General features: G+C 38.2%; 2 protein-coding genes across 4 annotated transcripts in view; one reads left to right on the top strand and one right to left on the bottom strand.

Annotated features, from left to right (window-relative positions):
- The window catches only part of abhd17b (abhydrolase domain containing 17B, depalmitoylase), a 34,105-nt gene extending 26,823 nt beyond the window's left edge, over positions 1 to 7,282 (bottom strand). The window contains exons 1-2 of one of the 2 annotated variants that reach the window (XM_088911586.1): positions 6,869 to 7,282; positions 3,558 to 4,033 (exon numbers count right to left, since the gene is read on the bottom strand). In XM_088911586.1, the coding sequence (XP_088767712.1) occupies positions 3,558 to 4,024 (467 nt within the window). In that variant the 5' untranslated portion in view covers positions 4,025 to 4,033; positions 6,869 to 7,282. Of the gene's footprint in view, positions 1 to 3,557; positions 4,034 to 6,521; positions 6,545 to 6,868 lie in introns of those variants that run through there. The other variant, XM_088911585.1, reaches the window with a different exon arrangement.
- c3h9orf85 (chromosome 3 C9orf85 homolog) lies at positions 6,430 to 26,345 on the top strand. 2 transcript variants are annotated; one of them, XM_088911588.1, is made up of 4 exons: positions 6,430 to 6,457; positions 13,323 to 13,429; positions 19,364 to 19,477; positions 22,442 to 26,345. In XM_088911588.1, exons 1-4 carry the CDS (start codon positions 6,431 to 6,433, stop codon positions 22,704 to 22,706), a joined length of 513 nt encoding a protein of 170 aa, XP_088767714.1. In that variant the 5' UTR covers position 6,430; the 3' UTR covers positions 22,707 to 26,345. The 2 variants fall into 2 exon arrangements, with proteins under 2 accessions (XP_088767714.1, XP_088767713.1); XM_088911587.1 differs by lacking the exon at positions 6,430 to 6,457 and adding an exon at positions 7,684 to 7,901.
- The last annotated feature ends 1,366 nt before the right edge of the window (positions 26,346 to 27,711 follow it).

Genomic DNA, 27,711 nt, shown 5'->3' with positions numbered 1-27,711 from the left:
GTTTCTTCCAAAACCAGGATAATTAGATAACCGTGGCTTTATTGGGCTTTGACTAAAGAAGATTAAATTACATATTTTTGCAAACATGAGCAGGATGTGTGCTGTAAGAGATAACAAAAATCAAACACTGAAATAAATGCCACTATGTGAAACCATAAAAAGGCTAATGTCCAATAATGCCTCCAAACTAGAACAGTAACAGTATGCAGCTGAGGGGGAACAAAGTAAAGTTTTATTGATTACATAGTTCCTTTTTTGAAGTAGGCATTTCCTCTTACTAGGGTACAAGACCTGCTTTCTCTTATGTTTGATTGACTTTTCACTTAAAGCCTTCATTCTAAAATCGCTACAGTATGGCACACTACCAAGTCCATTACTTGATAGCTTCTTCCACAGCTGTAATGAGCAATACTACCATTTGGGTGACCGGGAAATCATTTTTAATTCTGTGAACAGAAGGCACCAACATCCTTGTTTGTTTTCTACTCAAAATGATTGGAGCAGCCGTTTATACAGTCAGCGTTGTATTTGATCAAAGACCAGGATAACAAGTCAAACCAGAACAAAGAGTAATATTAAACACTGTTTAAATATGTGGATTAGGTTCTTACTCTAATTAGATACCCAAGTTTCTACGCAACGCAAAGTAGAACAAAGCACACATTTCTCCTTCAGTTGCACTCCAAGGTAGTCTATGTCTACAAATGTGTAATTTATGTAATAATAAATTGGGATCAGAAGAAACTAAAGACTACACAGAGCTCTGTATAGATTTTTAACATGGCAGATTCGGGCTCTTTTGAACCTGGAGGAGATTTGGAAACGTGGAGCTGTTGCTTGCACTGAACCTGCGTATTACCCACAGAGGAACATGCACGATAAGGCCACAGAAAAAAGAATATGGGACACGAACCTTTGTGTTTACTTCTGCTTTGCCCTTGCGGGCAATAAGACTGCTAAACAGCCAACCTGCAGCTCCTTTAGCAAATCACCTGTAATGGCTCCATGGACACAGAGTTTTCACTGTATTCAGCATACCTGCACTACTTGTATATATTGCATACACCATGGACACATAGCAGCTCTACTCATATTGAGTTTATTCAATTTCTATTACATCTATTATTATGTAACCTTATTTTCGTAACCTCAACTTTGTGATTTTTGTGTCTTTGTGATTTTTGTGATTCTTGTGAGCTCGCAGAAAAGACATTTCACTGCCAGCAACTACTGCTGCACACTGTATTGTTGTGCATTTGATAAATAAACTTTGATTTGATTTGTTTGTCCACTTTTCTGCATCTCAGATATTGCCTTTACCTGAATTACTGCACTGAAACCTAATAGGGTCAGATGACAGCTCAAACTCTGGCCCACAAACAACCACGGAATTCAAGCCCAGTATGTGACCGGGGGCTTTCCTTCTGAAAGGCTTCTTTCTAAAAGTCCGTGAGGATTGGAACTTACAGCTGGGTCAAAGTTTGTCATTATATGGGCCCCGGATCAGCTGCTGAGCATTCCCTGATCATCGCAATCATGTGCAAGTTTTTTTTCTATCCCAGTAATTAAATACTGTACTTATCACGAGGCTCCACATGGAGTAATCCTCATGGAGAACACCCCCAGCCTGGGCCTAGGCTTCCACCTTCATCTTGTGTATGGTATTTAACCCATTCAATGGAGAAAATAGAAATTGATTATATTTCAGGTTTAATTGGGAGTTAATTCAATCATTAAAAAATTCTAAGAAAGATCATCGATCTTACTTGAACGCAAAGAGTACTTTGCTGTTATTCTGCATTTAGGCTGTGATTTCTCTTTATTTTCCATGGATGTTTAATTTTTCTATAGACAGCAAATTTGAGGTAGGGTATGATTTGTCTTGAGAATTTTATAATGATACGCAACATAGCAGACTTTGACTAACTTTATAGAATGTTCTTTTGAACTGAGAAATTTACTGGGACCATTAGACAGAAGACCAGTCAAACAAATAGAAGCTCAGCGGTACTCCTCATGTACGTTACATGTAATTCCCATCAATCAAAGATCACAAAACAACATTAACTTCCACTGACACACTTCTGCAACTCAACAACACCATATGCATTATACCTGATCTCAGGTCCTTCTTTAATGAGCAAGAAAAAGATCAACTTTATAGATCTGTAAAAACAATAAGGCTTACAAGTGTTAAAAAAGGTATACGTAAACATTTTAGGATTAAATGTAGAATTCTTTTCAAATGGAAAAAGGGGGATTTTTCCCCCGCAGAATGGCTCTTACTCATTCTTAAACATCCATCACCTTGAAAAGCAACTTCAGATTAGTTTAGAATCACACAGGCTAACAAATATAGGACAAGTCAAAGTTTAATGTGTCTGTCAATCAGACTCATATGTAAGCTGCTTATCACATTTTAGAATCTGGTGTGGAGGCCTAAGCCTTTGAGAAGTGTGAGTCTACAACTCATCTTACAATGAGCCCCTCAGACAAGCTTTTGTGACAACATCTCAATTAGTTATTTTTTTCCCCAGCTATAAAGTGTTCCAACAACGATCCCTTAAGGAATGTGTTTAATCAAATTCTACACTATCTGATCCATAGGCCCCTTTTATCACGAATTTATCTTCCAAGTAAAGCACAGCATAATTAAAGAGACAATGGGGATAATGTTTCTCCCTATGTTAACTCCAAGCATTCCCTAAGGTTAATTAAGTAAATTACGCAATTTAGAAAGCTGTGATGAACAAATACCAAAAGCAAATGAAGGTTTTTAGTCAACGTAGAAACACAGTTAGCTTCTAATAAATAACAGTTAAGGAAAGATCTGCAGGTAGAAATATGAAACCTTTTCCAGTTACTGGAGCAAGATATGATAAACAAATACTCGGGATGAAATCTTAAAGATAGCTGAAATAGATTAACAATGTTGAAGGTTCACAAAAATAAAAGGAAAAGGCATTTTCGGATTTCAGCTCCATTACATATCGAAAGGACAGTAATAAAATAAGCAATATGAAGCCCCAAGGCCTTTTTGATAAACTGAAGGAAGCTTTTAGATATAATATTGACTGAGATGTGTTCTCAGCTTACTATAGGTTTCTGGAAAAAGTCGCTTATTGACTCTGGATACGTAGGCTTGCACACAAGATATGTCTACTTCTCCTATATTTAGGCAAGAGCAAATATGGGCCAATGATTACAGGAAGAATAACCGCCCATCCTACAAACGCAGGGCAAATGAGGGATGGGGATAACACTGATCATTTAAATAAAACATACGGCCCTCTAACATATATCATCAAATATTTGTGTATTTGTGTTAAGAGACAAAGAAGATTGAATGCATTTACTGAACAACATCGAATATAAGGAGATGATATGTGAGGCACAGTAAATTATAGCAATGAGAGGCTAATCTATAGGAGTAAGTAGATGGCCTCTCAGTTAATTGCTGCTTTTAAAGAAAATGAAAGTGCCATTTACTGAAGGTCCCCTCTGAGAAATGAACACCGGTTTAAACTCCAGTCCACACAGCCTAAATGTCTCCTTACCGTGTTCTGAGGGACTGCCAGGCGGCGTCAATGTCAGCATAGAGGTTCTTCTCAGACGGCTTCCCAGAGCTTGCGCCGTAGCCAGAATAATCGTAGGAGAAGACATTGCAGTTGATCCGAGAGCCCAGTCCGATGTAAAAGCTGCTCATCTGGCCCAGGTCCACAGCGTTGCCGTGAGAGAAGAGGAGGGTAAACTTGGCATTGGGGGAACAGCGCACAAACATGCAGGCTATCCTGTTTCCACGACTGGTCCGGGTCATGAAGCACTCGATGGCATCCTTTTCCCTAGCGGAATACTGCCAGTCCGCCCGTTCCGAGAGGTGCAGCGTCCACCGGCTCCCACTCTCGTCGCACATCAGCGTGTAGGTGGGGTCGGGAGGCAGAAAGGCTAATTTGGACGCAATCTTGCTCGGACATGGAGGGCAACAAAACAGGCAACATAGCTCACTAAGTGAAAGATTATTCATTTTTCTCTTCTGAAATATAGAAAGAAACAAACGCACAAAGACGTTAATATAGATCACAGTTCACACACGGCCGTCAGGTTACAACAGAGCAAGCACTGGGTGACCGGCAGTACAGGACTGCTTTTCAAAACAAACATAACCTTGAAGCAACCGAAAGCACTGCCTGTGTACAGGATAGTTGGTCTGCATGCGTTAATCAATATTATAGTATGAGATAAGCTTATAAACTCGCTCACAGTGATGCACACACTTACATTCTAGCTAGTTTAAATCCTTTCAATTTAACACAACAATTACAAGTGTCATATTCGTAGTGCTGTTAAAAAAGTGTTGGAAATACAGTTTTTAACACCTTTTCCCACAATCAGTTTTCAGATGAGTCAGGTTTTTGGTCCAGAGGATACCTTAGCTGTGTATTAAAAAAGCACTGTAAATATGGTCTGCAGCATAATTACAGTAAACATAGCGAATAAATTAAGAGATCACACAGATTTCTATGTGATCTGACTTATCTAGAAGAACTGTGTTTATTAAAGCAGAAAAAACACATTTATACAAATACAAGCAGAGCAATAAACACACATTGCCACTCATCTCTAATAAATAAAAACACCCGAAGTATTTAATTTAGAAAAGGTAATGAAATAATGAAAATGACCAGTGCATCCAGAAAAGGTGCAAAAAATGTGAACGGCATTTAAAACAGATGATAAATATTAAAAGCAATTGGAAATAAACATTCATGCATAGTAACCCCAGAAATCTTTTATACTGGGACCAGTGTACTATAATAAAAAAGGCCAATACTGCTGCACATAACTGCAACAGTGCTTGTGTATCCTTTGAAACAGCACATATATCAAGACACAAGGCCACAGTGAGAGGAGGTGTTCAGCCCATTAGGCTCTTTGGCTTCTTTTTATTTTTCTGCAGTCCGATAGCCAGTACAAGCTGTACTGTACATATTGTAGTGATATGAATCCCCTTTGAAACACCCTCTGTGGGAAAGGGATGCGCTTAATGCATCTGGGCAGTGGGAGGACACCAGAGAATGTGGTAAAGACCCACACAAACACAGGCAGAACATGCAGACTCCACCAAGACCGTGGAGATGAACTCAGGTAGCTGGAACTGCCCTCCATCTCACCCTCTTACACCCAGAATACAGGCTGAACTGAAACAATATGTTGGGGTTCTGAAATTTCACACAGTTCGGTTCAAATTTGGGAAATGACTTAGTTCAACGCGGCAAAACCTCACCGTGACGAGAAACGACAGCAAACCTGGAGGATGTGACAGTGATCCGAAAAGGGGGCATGGAAGATTTCACTTCTACTGCTTACAAGGTCATAGTGTCCTTGTCAGTCCTGCAGTTGACTTAACATTTATTGGAATAAACAGCAACAAAAAGTCCAGATTTGTTTTTTTTAATACTGTGGGTAGTTTAACAGACATGTTAATGGTTGCTCTTTCTGTCTCCAGAACTGAAATTCTAAAGGACTGACTGAGTCAGTGGAGAAGAGCGTTATCAGAGAAATGACTAATAGAGCTCTTCTGATTAGACGCATCCTTGTTTGAACTGGGTCTAGTGATGTAGCTTCCTGACCTCCACAGAATGGGAAGTGATGGGCTGCAGAGAAACAATGCTTTTCAGGAATTCCAAGAGGGGCCTCCTTTCTCCAAGGAAAGCATTTAAAATCTCATCCCGAAAATAATATCGACTGCAGTCGTCTCCCCCACACCGAGAACTGCTCAGGGAGGTGATGGCTTTTATGCTACTGAATAGCTGTGCTGGGGCAATAATGAGCTGAGCTCTAAGTGCTGTTAATAGCTGTAAGAAAAAGCTCTCCTATAATTCAGGACACCAGCTGTGCCATCCACATTCATGTGGATCTGAAACAAGTCTGAATTTTTTTTTTACAAGACGTAAATCGAAACAAAGGCTTCGAGCTTTATCATCACGTAAGAACGACTCGTATTTAACCAAAATCGTTGAAGGCGTTCAAGCAGGCTGGGTGATCATTTTAACGTAGCTACAAACTACTATAACCCTAATACCGCCACCATGGGAGCTGGCCACTATTTTAGGACAGTTCTGAAGTCCTGGAAATGTAACGAAACTTCAGGACAAAAAACCCTGCGCATTGACTAAGCGTTAAACAAGCCTGGGTACAGGCAAAACGACTGTGGGTCTGCACCATTGTTTAAATAATAAAAAATGCTCCGATTCCACACTAGAAACCCTTATGGAACAGTAGATATCGCTGAACTTGTGACTGAACAAAGTTCAGACGCTCAAAACACCAGATATCCCAGATAAAGTTTGTACCTAGGAATTTCAGTCTCCTCTCACATCCCCCACCCGCAGGGATTTCTTGCGATCCGGGATCTTCGGGATCTCTTAGGATGTCTCCCAGGATCGCGGATTTTGAAGTAAGTGATTAATTATCAGCATTTACTGCCACGTTCAGCAGTCTCGATCGACCCTGGTACCCACCATCAGCAGCGGCAGTGCAGACAGTTTTGGGAGCATCAGATCCGCAGCGGATACTCAGTTACATCAAGGACTTGATTTTTTTTTTTCCTGCAGGGCTCCGACTTGAAGCCGACTCGTGTTCGAAACATCCTAACATCTCTATAAAAACGTTAACGATACCCAAAGACCAGAATCCAAATGAACCACAAACAAACAAGAGTAGAGGGAAACATTGAGAGAGCAAAAAGATATTTATTTCTGGCGTTCCGGCTCGAGACTCCGGCGCCATCGGTTGCACACAGACAAGGAGAGAGATCGCACACAAGAACACAGAGCGGGGGGGGGGCCGAGGAAAAAGTTATACAAACCTTAGCAGTCCGGTGCAGAAAGAGAAAATGCGGCGAGTGTGAAGAAGTAGCGGCAGCAGCGCTCCGTGCTTCCCGACTCCCCCCTCCCCACCTCCCAGACGGCGAGTGGGCTCTTCGCACCGGGGCTCCGCTACGTCCTGTCGCTCGCTGCGCTGACTCGCTGGTTAAATAAAACCCACCTCGGCTCAGCCTCGCTCTTAGCAAATAACCCTGTAAACATGGGGGTCGGTTTTACTGGCTTTCATGCGAGACTTTGAAAGCGACAGGGACGAGCTGCCGACCTGCTTTAACCCCCAAAACGCGACCCCTGCCAATCCCAGACTTGCCCTAGTCCCGCTAGACAATAACCCACCGCACACTCTCTATCTCGATCTCTGAGCTGCCTCCTGTTTTCGGAGGCGACACACTGAAGCCGAAGACGGATTCCAAATAAACTGAAAGATTTCCCCACCAATGAAAACGAAAGAGGTTTTGACTGGCGCACAAAGGCACCAACGGCAACTAAAGAGAGAGAAGAGGAGGGGACGACGGGGAAGGTGGGTCTTCACAGCTGCAGAATGACGTAGCCGCTTTTCTCGGCAGTGTGACAGCCACTCAATATCACCAATGAGAGATTACTATGACACACACGCAGCCAATCACGTTCGAGAAGGCGTACCCCTTTCTGCCGAATGACGTAATGCTAGGACCTAGTAGAGTACAGAAGGTGCAGGGAGAGGAAAGTGTGACCAATTGTAATGCAGCACTTGAACAGAGGGGACTGAAGAGAAAAAACCCAACACTGCCTGGGTCAGTGACGACATATCTCACGCCGTTTTGTTCCGGGTTAAGATAACTCTACTGTTAGTTTTAAAATAGGGCCATGTGTTTTTTGTAGCGGAGTGTTTTTTTCCTTTTTTTTTAGTAGGAATTTTTACATTTCTCTTTTGATATGAGTTCTCAAAAAGGTAATGTGGCTCGCTCACGGCCTCAGAAGTACCAAAATACAACTGCCTTCAAAAATAATAAATACGGCACAAGTATTCAGTTAAAGGTGAGTCGCGAATGTGTGCACATTGTCTTGCTTTGAGTATGTACAGTTTTTCATATTTTAAAGCCAATTATGAAAATTCATATGCGAAAAAAGATATAAGCTCGATTTATGTACTGAAAGAGTATTACAAAACTATATTGTGTGCTGTTTTATTATTAGTGTGTAGTATGTGTATATTGTGTGTACAAAATCTGTTCAACTGTATCAAGTTTCTTGCCAGTGTACTATAAGCAATTGCTTGTACTGCTGGACAAAACGGTTTTCTTGAAGTAGACTACTTTTGCACATTTTGGTTTGTACAGGCCGGATTTATGATAATTGAGAACGAGCACTGTCCATCGTCTGCATGTGTTTTATGAGATTGAACATTCATTTTTGACAATCTACTCCTAGCTAACAAATTATTTACAGTGAGTCTATGGAGTTTGAAGCAACTGAACAATACTTCGTAAAGTTAACCGCAACATAGGCGTGTATGTGAGACCACATATGTGACCAAATCAACAACAATAAATTATAAAATTATTTTATTATTTACAGTTTAAGTTGGAAAAAATAAGGCCAATTGCGATTATGCCATTTTGCAAGATCAACAGTCCTAAATGGAAAGTGCCTTCGTGTCTGAGAAGGAAGGTATTTGTTAAATACAGATTGCCCATACTCATGAAATATGAGGTCTAGTCTTTATTGGTAATTGGGGGAAAAATTGAATGTATAGGCAAATAGAATTAATGAATGATGTTGCTGCGAAGTGGTTAAACTAAAATGGCTGTGAGCCATGAGACAAAGGACTTTTTAAACAGACAATTCTGTTTCTAAACATTTCTAAACAGACAACACACACTAGCCAAATATTTGACAAAGATAAGAAACAGCAAAAAGAAACAGACCCTGATGAAGTACACACTCAGTGACCACAATCTCTCCACAGAAACTGGGCGACACAGACAGACCTGGCTGTCCAAAGGGCAGGGGAGAAACAGAGACAGAGACACTTTCTACTGCACTGTGACAGATATTCTGGGATTAGACAAAGTGTGTTCCCCAAAATAAAAAATCTAATCCCAGAATTCCCACACCTGCTAGAATCGGAGGGGGGGGGGAGCTCTACTGAGCTGGCAGCCCAGTATGTGATCTCCTGTCACAGCCTGAGGAACAGCGAGCCTGTCTCTCAATGTTCTATTGTTGTATGTAAACGTTTTATGGTGTGTTTGTATTATACACATCTATAGATGCTGCGTTAATGTTACATGCTTTTGCAACACTGTAATTCATCAGTCATGCCAGTAAAGATGGTTGAATTGAATTTTTAACTAGATACCAGGGCAAAAGATGAGAGCAATAGGGAGGAAATGGAGTTTGTGGGAGTGATAGGGATATGTAGAGGCAAAGATACAGATCTTTGGAGGGGACCCTGTGGAGCTCTTTATCCACAAGTGAACTGTGGATGGTGGATGGCTGATGTATGTATGATGAAGGTGATTAATTTTTACAGAAAGTTTGTATTACAGGCTGCTGGGTAAATCTTGATAAATAGAAATTAACTGAAGCACGCAAAGAGCAGGGGTTACATTGTATTCAAGTTAGGTCGCACTGTGTGTTATGACAAGAGATTATCTTTTACTCAGTTGACATAGCACACACTGTGTACATTTTTCATTAAGTGCTGTTGCAGCTAGCAGTCTTAGAGACAGCTGATAGGAAAAGTAGCTTGTAAAACAAAAGGTCTTTGTCCCACTGTTAAGACAATCTTTTGTGCTTCTCTGCTGTATGCTCTGCTTCGTGTTTCTATAGATCAGTGTTCTATGCAGCACTACAGTAACAATTACTGTATGCATGAAAGGTGTAGTTTACACTCTCCTCTGGTTTTATTTACTCACGTAAAATATTAAGGTTTAAATCCCTATGATATATTCCAAGAACCTTGAGGTGTATGCTGTATTGTCACACAACCCCAGGAACAGGCATTGTGTGGAGTACAATTCCAAAACAACAAAAGCACTTTTGATGAAGGGTATTATGCTATGTGTATGTAGTAGGCTCTTGATCAGTGTGAGTGTTTGGTGCAGAGAGCCGCTGTGAAAATCCAAATTCTCATATAATCAAGTCCACCCTATAACGTTGCATAATGTACTACAGTATATAGTGTGAATGGTTAAAAGACACAACCTTTATATGATAATTAAAGTACTTATGCATTGGGTTTAAGTTAACTAAAATATCACTGATCAACTGAAACAAACAACATCCTCACAAGCATATACTATAGTAATCAATTAAAATTAACAACGCGAATCTTTCCTGTGTCCAGCCTGCTTTCTTCTCTCTGCGTGATCAGCACACCCCACTGTAAGGAACCTCATTCCCCACACTGCTGACGCAGAACCAGGAGCGTGAGTTACAGAATGAAAACAAGGCCATGCTGGGTCCTAAATACTTGGGAAGGGGGCAGGTAGAGGCTCACTCTCTACCTAGATCCGTCTCCCTATCCTTGCCTGTTGCACGGCTAGTTGAAAGTTGAGCTTAACAACATTCGGCTCAGTTTCATCCCACTCTGCTGTTCTTCCATCCAGGAATCCCTTGGCCTGACCAAATTGGGAATAAGCAAGGAATGGTCAGTTTGCTGAATGCCGTATTGCGATTCTCATTCCAAGGGTTACCAAAGCACTTTGTATTCTGGGAGAGATTCATTTAATCTACCAAGGACACTACACTGCAGACCAGGCAGATAAATGAGAAATTGCTTCAGGAATTGAATCAAGGGAAAACCTTTAGGTAGACCAGAGCAAGAGTGAAATCTGTCAAAATACCAGGGCTAGCACTCTTAATCATAGAAATGGTGCTAAGAGATTTTTAATGAAAAAGTAGTTAGCACCTTGGTTTAACTTCTCAACCCCAAGGACAGCACCAGTGTGGCTGGTCACCATCTTTGGGCATTTGTTTTTTTTTTAAACAAGCTATTTAACCATGTTCCTGAAGCCAAAACTCTGGTTTCTGTCAAGAAATGACTGGATGAGATCCTTGGATTGATTAACTACAAGCTATCATAATGACTAGATGGTCCAAATGGCTTTGTCTTGTTTGTAACTCTTCTTCTTTTTCAGTTTTCTGGAGTTTTTGTGCGTCAGTGGTGGTGGTGGTGCTGGTTGTTGGTTGTTGTACAAGTTTGTAAAACTACAGACTGCAATGCACTACAACATCACATTGTCTATTTTTTAGTTGTTTATTTTCCATGAATATTAAATGCTTAATGGGTTAAAAAATAGTGGAATAGTCAGTATATTCAACACTATCCTTATTGTCTAAAGTTTACTGATGGCAAAAATGGTCTTGCTTTCTACCAGCAGTGTTATTTGTTCATCACAATTGTGGCCTGGTAGTTAAGATTGAGAATTTTAAGTAGTACTCTTTATTCCATTCCATATTTCATATTTGGTTATACTTTATATATGATTATATATAATTATAATTTAACATTTTTTGTTGGCATTACCAGCATTTCACTTGTGCAGGGATAGGAAATCCTAGTACGTCTTGTGCTGTAGCTGCATAAAATATTCAAGTTCCTAACTAAAATGGTTTTGCAGTTTGGAACCACTATCCCAGAGTTGTGTGGATGATAGTATATAGGGATTGCTGAAGCACAAATGTCAGTAGCAGCATGGCAGTGTGCCCGTCTTCAATAATAAATTAAGTAAATTAACATTTCTCTGTTGGCCTGTACCGAGCTTGGTTTCACTGAATTCATTCCTTACAGCACGTTTTCTGTCACTCAGCAACAAGTGATTTATTCTGTAACAGTGACATTGCTTATAACTGCAGTCTAAGCTGAAACAGGTTGCCAAAGGAGAAGGTGTTATGTACACTAAGCCACTAAAGTTAGATTGTTAGCTCAAACTGTGATATGTACTCTAACACCTTATGGTTAATAAAACAATTGCTAGCATTTTGAATGCTCCAGTACAAAATATGCAGTTAAAAGAAGGAGGAGAATCAATTACTTTTAATTGTAGTACTTTAGGGTCCACTATTTAAAATATTCTTTTACAACAGTTCTTGTAATTCCACTGCTTGGATATCGTATTTTGGCCTTTACTTAACCTATTTTCTCATGGGATGAGATGCTCTTTCATAAATCAACAATGTTCTGCTTCCTTTGTTTGCTGTGTGAGTGTTTAATTTTTTGTTCCCTTTTGTTGCTTTTCATTCCATTTAGATGTAGATGAATCTATAATATCTTCAAACAATTATAACTAAGGTAGCATCAAGGATGGGAGAGTAAGTCAGGATATTGTGTGTATTGCACCTCCCTGCTATAGTTTAAAGAATGCATATAACAGCCTCATTTCTGATTTCTTGGCCAGGCTGTATGGGTGTTGTGGTTATGAGCTCATGAAGTACATGAAGTTTGCAATCTGGGCTCAATTTTCAGGGCTGTGGTTCTCTTCCCTGAGAGCAATTCAGTGATTCTGAATCCAGCTGTGTGTCTGTGTGTATCATGTGTGTGTGTGTATATATACTGTATATTTACATAAACTCGTGTAATTTTTAGTTCTCGTGAATACTGTTTTTGAAAATATGACTCATCATAAGTGTTGTGAAATGGTTGACGGTTGTCTTTTATCATAGCTGCTGTAACTGTAGACTGAGACACAAACTATAATACATTTTAAGAGCATTTTTTGCTTGCTTTTTCCTTAGCATCTATATACTGTAGTAGCCATGTTTTGTATTGCTGGATGTATTGCAATGCCTTTTACTATTGTGCAGAGGGCATTAGAATTGGGAAACATTGTAATGTCAGATATTTAAGAAGGGAATCTAAAATGAAAAGGAAAACTAGAAATGTACATATTTTCTCTTTCTCTATTCATTAGGCCACTTCTTTAGCTTCATACAAATGCAAATAGTGAGCTGCTGCTATAGTTTCCACTGTTCAACATTTTATGCAGAGTTCAGTAGAACTGTCCTCTATATCTAACTGCTGAGACATCGATCTTTACTTTAATCCAGCTTGCCAGTTTTGATGGCACCCAAATCGTGTCAGCACGTCTGGCCTTGCTTTTCGACAAATCAGACAACTAAATAGTGTGCATTCTTTAATTTAGACTCCTTTGGTTTTCAAGGCTTGATCTTGCAAATATGGCTGGATTGTGTTTTGGGTCTGAAGAACAAGTGCAAATTAGATGTCGGTAAAAGTAGCTGGTAGTGTGTGTACCTTTTAGCCTTACTGATCTTCGATTTTGTTTCTACGCAAGAATTGTGATACGGTTGGTGCTAAAAAATGGGGGCCGTATCGGAATCAAAACACTTGATGTGCAGTGCGAGACCTGCCTTTAAAAATGTAGCCCAGATAATCAGTTTTATTTAAACATGCATAATGAAGATGTGTATTATTTATTATTGTTTTGTTCTACACAGAAAGCAAATGCCAAGGTCCATGATGGGGTTTGTCAGCACTGCAAGGATGTGTTGGAGTGGAAAGTTAAATATAATAAATACAAGCCCCTTGCCCAGCCGCGGAAATGGTAAGTACACATTTCAAGTGGGTTTTTGTTTCCAAATGACTTTCCTATGTCCCAGTCTGGTTTTTGTTACTCAAACGTATAGATTTTGTATGTCTTAATGCACTAAGAAAAGCTAGGCACAGTGCAGTTTGCAGTTTTGTTTCGCTGCTGTTCACATTGATTCCTAGTAATGAGGGAAAATATGTTAGAAGAGCTGCAATACACAAATATAAATATCAGTTGCAACACTTCATGGAGTGAAGCACAGCATGAGATGTACAATGGTTTTCTGTGTGATATCTAGTTAGCTTGATGAGTATACAGTAGCTTGCTAAGGTACTCCGGCCTGTATGTTTGTCTGGCTGAAAGAGTTCTGGAGTAATATTTCCCCAAGCACACAAGCAGTGGCGAAGGGGAGGGGAGGAGAAGGACTCTAATATGGAGGTGGACACCCCACATTTCTCTTTCCTCAGCTGATAAGACATGCAGCTGTACCTAGGAATGAGATAGTGTGCATGATTAGACGAGGTTTTAGTTTTATTCAAACAAAGCACAAACTGTTTATTGTTTAGGATGGTAATACGATTCCTGTTCCTTACTTTTGTTTAACAAGTTCTGAGTTTTGTTCAGAGTAAACTAACTTGACCAGGATGTTTGAAATTATTAACAATAAGTGGAATTGGAGGCTGATTGCCTATTTCTGTGCAGTTATAACGGCTGTGTTTAGGGGACGGTGGGTGTCCTTTGTTGCCTTTCAAAGTTTTTTCTTATTTCAACAGTGTTCGTTATACTTTAAGTTCTTAACAAATTTGCACAATTGCAACACATTACTTTAAAGCTTGACTCTACCATTTGTTATAGGTTTACTACTCGTACAGCAGGTGCAATCCTTTAGTACAGTATGCCTTATATCTTTTAGATATTGAACATCACGGGCATTTCTGAGCCGTTCTAGCCCCGACTGTGTGTAGGATGCCATCACTGTGCGGTGAATTATTAATAATGTGATTGATCTGCTGTTCTCGTTAGAACCTCCTTTCAGTGAAATGCATCATGATCCAGTACTGTGCATTGTGTTATGATTAGTGGTTGCCCTAGGTTTATGTACAATGTTCTGTTATAAATATCTAAACAAGGTAATACAGCAGCCCCTTTAATAATTATAATCTGGATATTTAATTGTAAATATTAATAAAATAAAGTACACTCTTATTCATGTAATTTAGATTTCATTATTACTTTCTTAAACGTGAGTCGAATCTCAAAGGTTCTAGCCTTATTTCATCAACATGCAAAAGAGCTCTGTGGTGTGTGATCCAGAAACATATCTGCACTCCTTAGTGCTTGCTGCCACTCTGATCTGACCCACTCTTTCCTCAGTGAACCAGTACAGGTGTTCACTGATCCTCCTACATTTGAGAATTTAACAAAGGTAATCGAAATTGTAGGATTAAATATCTTTATAGTTCTTTCTTAAAGATAAGTGCCAATCAATGTCCAGGTTCTTCATTCTTCACAAGGAGACAGAGTGCCTTCGTACATTCTCTACCGACACTCCCCCATCGGAGCCATTCAACAGCTCTACACTACCTTACAGGAGAGGTGACCCCAGCTAGAGGGTTATTGGTTTCCCCTGCATCTTTTTTTACAGGCTTTCAATCATGCAGACAGTTTCAGTATATTTTTAGTATAGTGTAGTCAAAGTATATTGAGCATTGCAAAAACTTGAAATAAATAATAAAACAAAATAATATTTTCTTGGTGCAGGTGCACAGATACAGTTTTTTTGCCTGGACATGTCGTTGTTCGATTCCTTGTGCTGATTAACATTTGCCATCAACAAAGCTGATCAACAAGGGGTCTACTGTGAAAGTCCCTGTCCCACTTGTTGTCTTGTGGAACGAACTCTGTGCCATTTGTCATGTAAAGTTCTGAATATCCTTTTCCACCTTATTTCTATACCCAGATATTAAGTCAGACTATCGTATTACATTCAGGGTTACCCAGCAGGAAAAAGCTTTGGCGAGGTGGTTACCCCCCAGCTTACAGCTAGATTAACAGCAAAGTAACTAGCAATCTTATTATTGTAACTTAACAATATTATCCCGAACAAGATGTTACTTGTCCACAACAACTAGTATTTTTTATATATATAAAACGTGGTCAACCCACGATCCTGAGCGAAGAAGAGCTTTGTCTTTGAAACACATTATTTGCTATTTTCTGAATGCCTCAAGTCATAGTGTTCTTTTTGCAATTGAGGCGCATTTTATTACTTTACATGCGTTGAGGCAAGAAGTGCCTTTTTTCACTTTAAAAGTGAAGTGGAAAGCAATGAAAGGGCTAAAGTATTTGTCTGTGACTCGATGATTCAGCTGGAAGGCGTTTCTTTTCTATATTGATTACTGACAGCTCTCTGGGGATCAGAACCCTAATGTGTGAGATTTTCTGTAACAAATTGCAGTTGCTTGCTATTCGTAGTGCTGGTTTCTTTTTACATGTACAAAAGAACACATTGGATAATTAAAGGAATGGAGAGTCTCTACAGCTATCTGAATATTCGTTACTTCATTTTTTTTAGTCAACCTAGACTTCATGCAAATGTGAGAGGCTTTCAGACCAAGGCATGACAGCGTGAGATTTGGTCCCAATGCGTTAGACTTGAGAGCTGTGCGATTATGCACCATTGCGGCTTCTGGCTGGTCAGCCAATGATCTTGTGGTGATCAAATGATCGTGTATTACTAACAGTATTTCAGTTTGGATTCTTGTGTACATTTTGTTGGTTTTCATGCATTTGTTTGGCCATCAATTTTGTGTACCACTGCGGGAAACCCTGCACTTGCATCAATAACTCAGATTGGTGCCATATGTCATGTACATATGATATGTCATTGTTTTATTCTGCCTGGAAGATGCAGTGATATTTAACATTTTATGTCTTCAAACCAAAGATATATAATCTAATGTGAGAAGATTGTAGTGTAACATCCTTTATAGCCTATGTCAGTTTTACCACTGAAAGACTAAAGACGCTTTTATCCCAGATGATTAATAATTCAGTCAAGTACTGATTTATCAGTTACATGCACTTGTATATACAGTACACCATGCCCCAAGAACATTTTTATGACGTATTTAACCTTCACGTAGTCCTCACCAAATCCTTATAGTAGATAAAACTGACCTCATTTGACAATTAACGCACAAAAATTCCAGTGTCATTATCTAAAAAAAATATCAGTGTAAAACTTGACTTGTGGTTTCATCAGTAGACCATTCATCACAGTGCATTGTAAAAATATTCACTCCCTGCTACTAATATCACCTTTGGATCAATTAAAAGTAGAGTATAAAATGAACATTTTTATTAAAAACTGTAATGATCAACCCGAACACTTATTTGTGAAAGAGGCTGAATAACAGGAAAATCGGTCTCAAAGAAATCAAAGATTGAATACTTATTATTAGTAGTATTTGATGGAAACACCTTTGGCAGCAATAACTTCTGTTAGTATGTTTGGATAGTGGAACGCTATATTATGTTTTCCATTTCTTCCTTGCAAGATTACTCCCGTTTCAACAAATTCGTTGACGATTGCTGATAGACTGCAGTTGTTCAGCCTAGCTGTGTTTCCTATTGGATTCACGTCAGGACTTCAGCTGGGCCACACAAGGCCATGCACCCCCTCCTTTTCAGACTGCTGGAGTGTGGCTCTAGTCTTGTACGTCAGGTCATGCACTGCTGAAGTGTGAACTTTCCAACCCAGTTTCAGCTTTCTGGGTGGCGTGAGCAGGTTGTCCTCCAGAATTAGTTTTTTTTTTGTCTCATCTGACCATAAAACCTTTGGCCATTTGTGTGCAATATAATCGATACTATGTTTATAAGTCTTTGTCATTAACGGCATCTTTTTTGCCACTTGCTCGTAAAGGCTGACTTAATGTAGGGATCAGGTGATTGTTAATGTATGACCAAAAGCATCCCTCAGCAGTTTCCAGCTTGCCTGGCTGCTCGGTGTGGAAGGGCAGCCTGATGTAGGTGGTATTTATATGGTATGATGCACATTGTACTGCACACAAAGGGATGAGCAACCTTCTCCTGCTTGTGCTGCTGTACCACTTAATTCCTTTCTTGTTCCATAATCTCCTTGGTCTTAATGGTCATTTTTGTCACATCGCTTTATGAAGTTCAATATCTGTCCGAGTCTGAAATTACATTCATTTACTACAAAGTCAAGTTAAATAATTTTGATTAAATACAGATGGAGACCCTTACACTAATTTTGTGACCTTTGCTGCATCTGAACTGATTTAGAGCTAAGCATTGAATCCTTATACAATCTTGCATTCTTTTAAAATCTAATTCGTTTTCTGTCAGCATTAGATTTGTAAATTTGGTGTAGATTGTGTAGATTCAAATATGAAGTCCTGTTTTAAAGTGTGATGGCAAACTAGAACAAAATCAAAGTGGAATTTGCAGTGGGATGAGTACTTTTGCAAGGCACTGTACCTAATGTTGATTATATAGGCTTTGTGATAGAGTCATATTGTTCCTTGGGATCACAGAATACTTTGCTCAAGTTATATGATGTCATAAAAATACCGGATGTTCACTGTTTGGTATTTCAATTGACTGATATTTGCTAAAATGAGTTAATCTGTGTAAACTGTTATGTAAAAAGCATTAATGTAATTAAAGCAACTGACACACTCATGCCCTTCTTGATGAAAGAAGATTGCCTTGCTATTGATGGCATGATTGAAGGCTGATTGCTGAGAGACAAGTTGCCAGTGCTGCATCAGACATAAGCAGGTGGGTAGAGGGAAGTCACACCCTGTTTTTTGAGAAATAGTTCATGCCATGGAAGGTGAGTAGTCACCACTCTGGTGCTAGACCATTGCATCTGTCCAGTCAACTTTAAATCATTTTCAGACAGCAGTGGTTACAGCATGAGAATTTCAGAGAAGTAGCCCACGCGTTAGCAGAATGACTGTAGCTCGCCGTCTGCACGACATTGCACGCTTGGAGGCCGATCAGAAGTAATGTTGACATCTGAGCGATGAAATTGCTTTTTTCCTGTGGGCTGGAGAATAACAGAGGTGATAGCAGAGAGAGGTAATAGAGTATTTTTTATTCACCTGACGGTGAGCATTATGATAACCTTTGCTTTGTTTAAGCGAATGTGATGATGTGGGGAGAAATCTCCTTTAACACAAGAATTTCTATCAGGAAAATACAAGATAACGCAGTGCTGGAGTTACAATAGTATAGCCAAAACATTGCTGGCCAGTTTTTTCTCCTGTCCTCAGTCCGGAAGGAGATTCATGGCACCTTCTTGCCAGTGGCTCAGAAGCAGACATGTACTGTACAACTGTCCAGCCTTTGAGTGTTGAACTTCCCACAGCAGCACCTGAATTGAGTTTTTTTTTTGTGCATCAGTTGTAGCATTAAAACTTGCCAAAAAATTTTGAAAAGTAGACGTATTTATATATTGCTGCTAAAGCTGTAAACTAAGTTTGACATAATTAGAGACATAGTTATAATTAGTTTATAACTTTTCAACATGAGCAAATTTTTGAGTTTAAGAGCACTAGGTGAAAAGAATGAATCTTGCCATTCTATTGTCAGTTCACACATTTCTAGCCACAGTATTGAGTTTGATTCTAGCTCATTTTTGTTTCCGTTTTCAGAAAATGTTTGTGAGAGTCTTGAAAAAAACATGAATGAGCTCTGCCTGTTATCTCAGAGGATAAACTGTCCTCAGTAGTTTTTGCTTTTAACAGCATAACGCCAAAATTACTCTGCAGCTAAATTTTAATAGAACAGAGTTTTTTTTCCTACCAAAGACTTGGGATTTTGCCGACCTCCCTGCTGTAGATTATTTTTATCAGAAATCTAATTCTGGAGAAGATTTAATTGAGGGATTGCTTAATTGTTCTTTGACATCTTTTACAGCGTCAAGTGCCTTCAGAAGACTGTGAGGGATGCTTATCATATAATCTGCAAGCCATGCGCCCTGAGGTTAGAGCTCTGTGCTAAATGTGGGAAGAAAGAAGACATTGTGATTCCGTAAGTTTTCTGTTTCACCAGTGAATGTCACGTGTGTGCAAAGGAGAAAGTTTCAAAAGGGGCACTCTATACGGCATTGTTGATGGGGAAAATAGACGTCTCTGCTCTGGCATGAGAGGATTTAGTTGCTACAATAAAAACAAGAAATACGAAGCCATGCACTATCATTTAGATACTGCAAATTGGGGTTGAATGCCTTATAAAAACTTGCTCTTAAAATGTTCAATGTATTCATTAAAACTACTAAAATTTGTAAGAATATTCTTCACTGCAGTTTTACATTTCTGATGTGAGAGAGCTTGCACCACTTGCTAGTACCAAACTAGTACTCGTAATGTGTCTTTCGTGCTCCTACACTTATCTTTGAGATTCAGATGTGGAATTGGGTAGTCGCACTTGTTTGAAATGGTGACATAGATCATTATCAATGCGCATAATAAGTCTTTCTGTCTTATAGTTTAACACATCCCCATCTAAAGCCTAGATTTGTAAAGATAAAAATCATCACTCTCATTTTGTTTTCTAACAGCATACTCCTACATGTGCTGGTATTGTAAAACCATATTTCTGATGTTTTACAGCCAAGCAGAAGAAACATGAAAAGTGTCAAGGCAGCATTTTTGCAGACATAGAGGCAAAGTTACCGAGTGGTGTTGTTTTCACACATATCATTGCTTTCATTCTCAATAAAAAGGGCTGAGAGGTTGCAAGCAGGGCTTCTGTCCACAAAGTTGCATGCTATGATTTATTTTTTTTTAGTTTTTGTTTGCCATACAGTGTATATTTGCTTGCGTTTCCTGAACTTTCTGATCATTAAAACCAAATAGAAAATCTTCAGAGCTGTGTATTCAAAATGGAGAGAGTAAAAATTAACTATTCACTGCCTTTTTATTTTCAATCCCTTCTGTCAGAAAATTAAAAATGATTATTTTTAGATTCGTAACCATATCCATTTACCAAAATCAGGGCACTTTGGATTGATAACTATGTGATTAATTTTCGGTTCACTATATTGATATCCAGCATGAAATCTTAGGGGAAGCTTTAATATCATTTAGTGCTATAAGCACCCTTTAATTTCTCATTTTTACATGATTCCACGCACAGTCCATTTCTTTATTCCATCTGCTTATTAATTGCATATATTATATAAGAAATGAAAGACATGAATAAAAACAGATGGCACAGAAACCCATCACAGATTTGGCAGTAGCTCAAAATATTTCAAATGACTTCTCATCCAACCAGTTTCCTCTTCGATTGCCAACCTATGGAACATGTGCTATTTGTTATTCCATGTCTCTTGTATTGTATTTTGTTGGAATAATTTAATTCACTTATTTGCTCACTCTTAATTTTTTAAAATAACAGTGCTAAGCGTCCAGTGTACACTGACGTATTTGAACAGCAAGTATCTCATGCTACACAATTTCATTTCTTTTGCTTTCTTTCACCTTTTGAAATACCTTCTCTTTTGGGGCTTTTTGTGCAAGTAGATTGAAATATCAGGAAGCAAATACTTCTTAACAATAAAAAACTTGAACATAACCGACAACTATCCCATCAGTGTTGTTTGTTTTTGTTTGCTTTCCTGTATTCAACATAGAATATAAGTAAGGCCACTTGTACGAGGGTTTATGATTGGTAAAGACACCCCTTTTCAGATTTAAATTGATGCCTTTTATCTTATTCGCTTCTGAATATATCATAGCTATCCTTGTTAATATATTATCATTGTTCCAAATAATATGTTAGTGACTGTGCACCTGTAAAAACTTTTGAAAATGTAAAAATTCACCCAATATGTACATGTGGCTAAGGATCTGCGCCTGTGGCTGGAAGGTTGCCGGTTCGTATCCCACGGCCGGCAGAGGAGTCCTGCTCCGTTGGGCCCCTGAGCCAGGCCCTTAACCCCAACTGCTCCAGGGATGCTGTATAAATGGCTGACCCTGCGCTCTGACCCCTAAGCTTCTCTCCCTGTCTGTGTCTCACATGGAGAGCAAGCTGGGGTATGCAAAAACACATATTCCTAATACAACAAATTGTATATTACCAATAAATAATTATCTTTTCTTAATCTTATTTGCTTAGTCATGTTATGACAGTTATCTGTAAAAGGCATCAGTGTAGGATCGCCCTCTAGTGGAAAGTTTTGAATTTGCAGGTGGCAGAAAGGTTTTTATTGTCTTGTCCTTCTCCTTACCCAGTGATATTCACTCTGGTCCTGGACAGCTAACAAATTTTAGAGGTAACTTATGTTTGTCAATAAGTAAAAGCAGTGGTAATAAAAACCAAAAGATTCAAATTAACACATTAAAAGTCCAGAGAGGAATAAAAACCAGAAGACATGGTGGCCCTCTAGGATCATGATTTAATTTCTCAAGCTATCCCAGTCAGACTTAGCGAAAATCTTTTCTTAGAAGTCCTGATGTTTAGGCTTTACACTTGCACGGGATGTGATATTTATTTTTTAAAATTACATGGCAGAAGCACATAACCCAAATCTTTACTTACTGGACTTCATTTGTCTTTCTCAGTCTGAATTGTTTTAGCAGTAAAAACTTCTTCAAGTTTATGTGATTTTATATTCATTTCTCTAGGCATCTTATTGTAGACTTTGTCAACTCAGCATTTTTACTATACCTACTATATTTACAAGGTAGATGTAAATGTTTGTAAAGTCATTTAAATTTGGCTAACAATTTTTACTTTATAGTATTTATAGTTTTAACCAAAATAAAGCTGTCTCCTTATGGTGTTTTAAACCACGTCCTTGATTGAACTTTTTTATGTTAAAGACATAATAGTAAGGGTTACCTGAATGCATGTGTTTGTCTCAACATATGTAATAAGTAAACTTCATTTTAAAATTGGGAAATTTCTCTGTTAGCTGAAATTATGTAATCCTTCCACTATGAAGTGCCTTTTGACGGATACATAACTTCAGGTTATTGTTTTTTTCAGCATCAACTCTGAAACACAGGCAGATGAAAGTGCTGTACAAGACATTTGTCAGAAAAGAGGCCGTCAAAGAAAAAGAGAGGAAGAGGAGGATGAAGACTTTGACTCTGACAGTGACCTCGAGGACTCTGACAGCGATCCTGTAGCTGACCAAGGGGTGAAACCTACTAAACCAGGACAGTCAGCCTGCCAGAGCAGAACTAATCAGGAAACACTGGAGGCACAGGAAGAGGCCTCTTTCCCTGATATTTCTTCTGTAAAAATATAGGCTTCTACTCGCCAATAGTAGCTTGAATTACCTTGTCTTCTAAAGAAGATTATGCTGGAAGCTCTAGCATTCTCTTTCTGAAAGAAAGAATACTGGACAACTGAATTAAAAAAAAAATGTAAAAAAAAATCCATTGTGCAATTTTGATTTAAACAAGTTTGGGATATGGGAAGTTTCACTTGTATGCAAATCATCACATCACTTTCCATAACTGCGTATCGGATTCAGTCACAGTGGCCCGGAGCCTATCCTGGGAAGCACTGGGCACAAGGCAGGGGACACCCTGGATGGGGCGCCAGTCCATCAGAGTGCACAAACAGACACACACTCACACCATGGACAGTTTTACAGAAGCCAATTAACCTATCAGTGTGTCTTTGTGCAATGTGGTGTACTTCTCCGTTAGAGAAGACTGAAAATAAATAATTTTATATATCAACCACAATCTCTTACAGGAAGAAGCTTTTAACTTAACAGTGTGTGGGAAAAGTAAGCAGATCAATTGAATTGATTTTTGAGCATTCCAGATTAACATTTTAGTTTAAAACCAGCTGCCAGGGGTACAGTGTCACATTAAATAGGAGTGAAAATGCAATAAAAAATAAAATAAGTTCACTGAAAATGTATAGCAGGATGATCTTTAGCCTTGTATGTTTAGGGGATTTACATGCAGGTAAGGTGAACTGTGCTATTGATAATTGTATGATTTAAAAAGTAAAGCTTTGTATTTTTAATCACAGTATAAAAAAGCTTTTAACATTAGTTGGTATAAAGCGTAGAAAATAGCCTAAGGTGATTATTGCACATGAAATATCGTCCATACCAGGATCGTATACTTAACAGTACAAATGTTTATGTGCTTTTTGCTATTACACGTTATAGCCCATTCCACCGGCGGAAACGAGGGACAGCACAACCGGGTGCCAGCAAAAGGTGGCACAGCAATGCTCTTTTATTATTTTCCAGTGGAAAAAAATTAAAACACTGGCTCATTCGTCTCTGGTGGTCTGGCGGTCAAGTACATCGTTCTCTCTTTCTATCGTCCTCTTTATAGAGCTCTTTCGACACTCGGATTCACTCATAGAGCCCAGGTGTGCAGAGTTTCTGCCTCGCACACCTGCTGCAAAGGGAGCATATGGTTGATCTCTTTGTAAGAGGACCTGTATTATAGTTTTGTCATCATGGACAACAGTCAGCAATCTCCATTTGCCTTCATCATCCTTCTTGCACACTCGGTGTGCCATTGGTGCCTATGGACTAGCCAAATACAGGGCATCACGCCTGTCTGATCTTTGCAATCTTAAGTGTTAAGAACATGAATGGTTAAAAACAAGAGGCCATGTAGTCTCCTTTTTATTTATCGTTTAATTGATTCAAGTTGTCATCCAAATCATTTGTTGAAAGAAACCAGGCTATCAGCTTCAACAACGTGGCCTGGTAACTTTTTTCATACTGTCACATCCCTTTGGGAGAAGAAGTGTCTCATGTTCTGGGTTTTTAACTGAGATTGGTAGATTTTGATTCCTGTCTTGAAGACATCTTTGAAACGTAGGTTTGGGAAACCAGGTTTCTTGACTTCTTTCAGTTTTCCGTACTGCAGACTGTCGGGTCTACATGTATTGGTTAAGGCCATTGCTGTCTAGGCTTGAGCAGCTGAAAATGTTCATGTTTTTGCAGGAAGGCTGTGTAGCTGTGGTTGTGTTATGTCCATGAGTTACATTTTAACCCAGTTAATGAGTATCTATATTGATATTGATTGACTTTATGAATATATATAATGTGATTTACAAAGAACAAACCGTTAGTGCAAATTTAATAGTATTTTCAAAACATGGCATATTTTCAGCTGAGAGCAGTCTAAAATTGCGTTATTAGTACTCTGCATAACAGGTGACCTCTTGTGGCTCTAAGTGGTAATTGTACTTATCAAACTAATTTAAAAAATGTTATTCTATAAAATTCTGTAAGTTAACTATATGACATAAATTGAAAAAATGTAATTTGCTGTATTTTCTGTATTGGGAAAAAGTACATTTTTAAAGAAATGAATGTATCCTTATTTTGGCAGCTTTGAGGCTTAACACTGGGATGTATATATTATGATAAAATTACAATGTGACAACATGGTATAGATACATCATATGACACATCATATGATGAGCATGTTTATGTCAAACGTATAGTTCAACCAGTGGTAAAAGCTTTAAAAGTATCGCCATATCTCACATGACCAGACTTTGGACTGCAATAGTTCAATGACATTTTGCAAAACTCAAAAACATTTCTGTGTAATAGGAAAATATTTTCTTTCCTCGTATCAGTTTGTGGTTTTTTTATTATTTTTTAGTTTATTTTTATTAATGTAATTTCTAAAAATGGAAAGGTAAGGTGCCTTAAATAAAAAAAGTACGTGTTACTGCTCAACTCATAAAAAAAGAAAGCAACTGTCAGGGGAAATTGTGTTTCATCTGTTACTTGCAACTACCAGCAGTGATTTTTAATATTCTTTCTCTCCCCTGATATATGAGATTGATATTTAATGCAGATATATTTCCTTAGTCACATGTATGAGATGAATGTTTGCATGTTTTTTTTTTAACCTGAGGATCCTCTAGCTCTAGTTTCTTCCATAGACATACATAAACGTGCTGATTATTTTTAAAAATAAAAATTTTATTACAGGCTCTAATGTTTCTTTAAAAGTTTGCTTGCTAAACATGTCACTTACGATCACACATGTCTAGACAATAGCTTACATTGGTCGGTCACAGTTTTAACGTTTTAACAGGCCATTGATTGCGGGGACCTGTTTTCATAGACAATACTGGCCGGTTACTTGGCTTTCGGGAAAACAGGCTCTGGTATGATTGTCTGTGTGTGTCCTGTGAGGAACTGGTGTCCTCTTCAGGGTGAGCCCTGCCCTGCGCCCGTTCCTTGCCAGGATAGACTTCAACTCACCTGTGACCCTGTAATGGATGAAGTGTTTAGGAAATGGATAGATGGGTTCTCTGAATTTCCTTTTAGTTCCTTATTTTACCAGAATAACCTATATTTAGTGGCAGTCTCTTTTGATTTTTAATGCAGGAGAAAAAAAAATGTTTTGCTTTACCTTACAGGTTCAAATACTGAACACCATGATATTCTTCATAGGTGTTGATTCTTGAAATGACAGTGTGACCTTGTCAGCACTCAGTGGCATTTAAGTCTTTAACTGTTTTTGGTCGTCCAGACTGATTTTCACTGACAGTCAATATAGCTCAGGTCTGTATGTGCATGTATGTGCACTTAAGAGTTCCAGTGTTAAATTAATTATTACAGTGTTGAGAAAATATTTGTCCATATTTTTAAATGAAAGTCTTGGTAAAAGATGAAGTTAATCAGATTAAACGTATAACTCAAGGATAGAAGATATATCCTGGATTATATACACTCATTGTTTGTCTGACAGCTCTCCTGTTCATCCCCCAAGCTCATCTTCATACTGTACTATGGGTGACAGGGCCTTCTCCTCTTATGCCCCAAAGCTCTTGAATTCTATCCCCAAGGATATCAGAGTGTCGACTTCCCTGAGCACTTTCAAATCAAGACAAAACATCTTCTTCAGAAGAAGGCTTTTACTCAATCAGTTCTGTATTTGTGCCTTGCGTCTTCTTCTGCATTCTAAATGCTTGTTTTTAATTGTGCTAATTTTGTTACCTCTTTGCCTTATTAACATTTTTTTCTCTTACTGTAAAGTTCTTTGAGAATTTACTTTAAAAGGCTCTATATGAAATAAAGTTTATTATTAATAATTATATTACTAATAGAGGAAACTTTCCATAATTACAATAGGGGTTCACAATCTTTTTCTCTGTATTGTAAAGTGCACATTTCATATAAAAAATAACATTTTCATGGTTCTTACTTTGTAGACAAAGGTGTTTTCACACCATGCTATTTGATCAGTGCAAAATGTAAAAATGCAGACCCTGTCTCAAAATTGGCTATTGCTTTCCTTTCAAATCTGAGTTTTGTTCAAGTGCTTCAAGAAATTTTTGCAAATAAAAATATCGTACAAGAAAAAGGAAAACTATTTGAAAATTCAGTCGAAAAATTAATGTGCAATGACATTCTTATAATTATAATTCATAATCACATTCTCCCTTAGGAGTCGAATAACCCCATGAAAAAGAGCAATTAAACTGATAAAAGTATTATGTCTTTTACAGGTGTTACTAAGCTAAATAGAAAAAAATAAATACAGAATTACAGCAAGAGATTAATCCACATTACTATTCAGTAATACTAATTCATAACATTTTAAATTCGAAATGATCAGTGTACCATTTATAGATTTTGCCTGTTTGTGCTGCACCATTTTTGTAAAACATTTGTACACATATTTTAGTTACAATGTATAAAATATTAATAAAAAAAGATACCTTCCTAGGATCCAGAGATTTCTTTCGCTGTTCGTACCCTTATAAGAAGCCTTTCTCATGAGTCTCATTAGTATATCTGTAAAAGAAGAGGAGCTTTGCTTTTCAGGTTTTATTAAGAAGGGCAAATCAAACTTTTTCTTAGAGTTTTTATGTGCTTCCAGATGTGTACCCTGAAACAGTTATTACAAGATTGCAAGGAAGATAAAAGTCTTTTTTTTATGAAACGTAATGAGAAACTGAAAATGGAATGCTAAGTACTGTATATTTTACCGCTGTGAATTGTAGTTCAATACAAGTCTCCAAGGTAGTATTGTGGAACATGAATCATAGATGTGTGATTAAGAAAACATTTACGCTCATACTATTAAATAATGTATCTAATGCTGATCACATGCTTTTCTACTCTTGTGACACTATTCAGATATTCAAGGAATGATTCAAGCAATTGGTGTTTGATGCAAGAGTGATAAATGATGATCTCAGGTAAAACACTGTTGAATTAGGTTTAAAATAAAAGCCCCTCATGGGGGACTACTCTGTCCTTCCACCAGCAAAAGTGCTTATTTGAGACACGGACTTACTAA

Source organism: Atractosteus spatula, chromosome 3, assembly GCF_055471065.1.
Source record: "Atractosteus spatula isolate fAtrSpa1 chromosome 3, fAtrSpa1.hap1, whole genome shotgun sequence".
Classification (NCBI taxonomy): Eukaryota; Metazoa; Chordata; class Actinopteri; order Semionotiformes; family Lepisosteidae; genus Atractosteus; species Atractosteus spatula.
The sequence above is the reverse complement of the archived record's forward strand: the minus strand, read 5'-3'. Positions and strand labels throughout refer to the sequence as shown.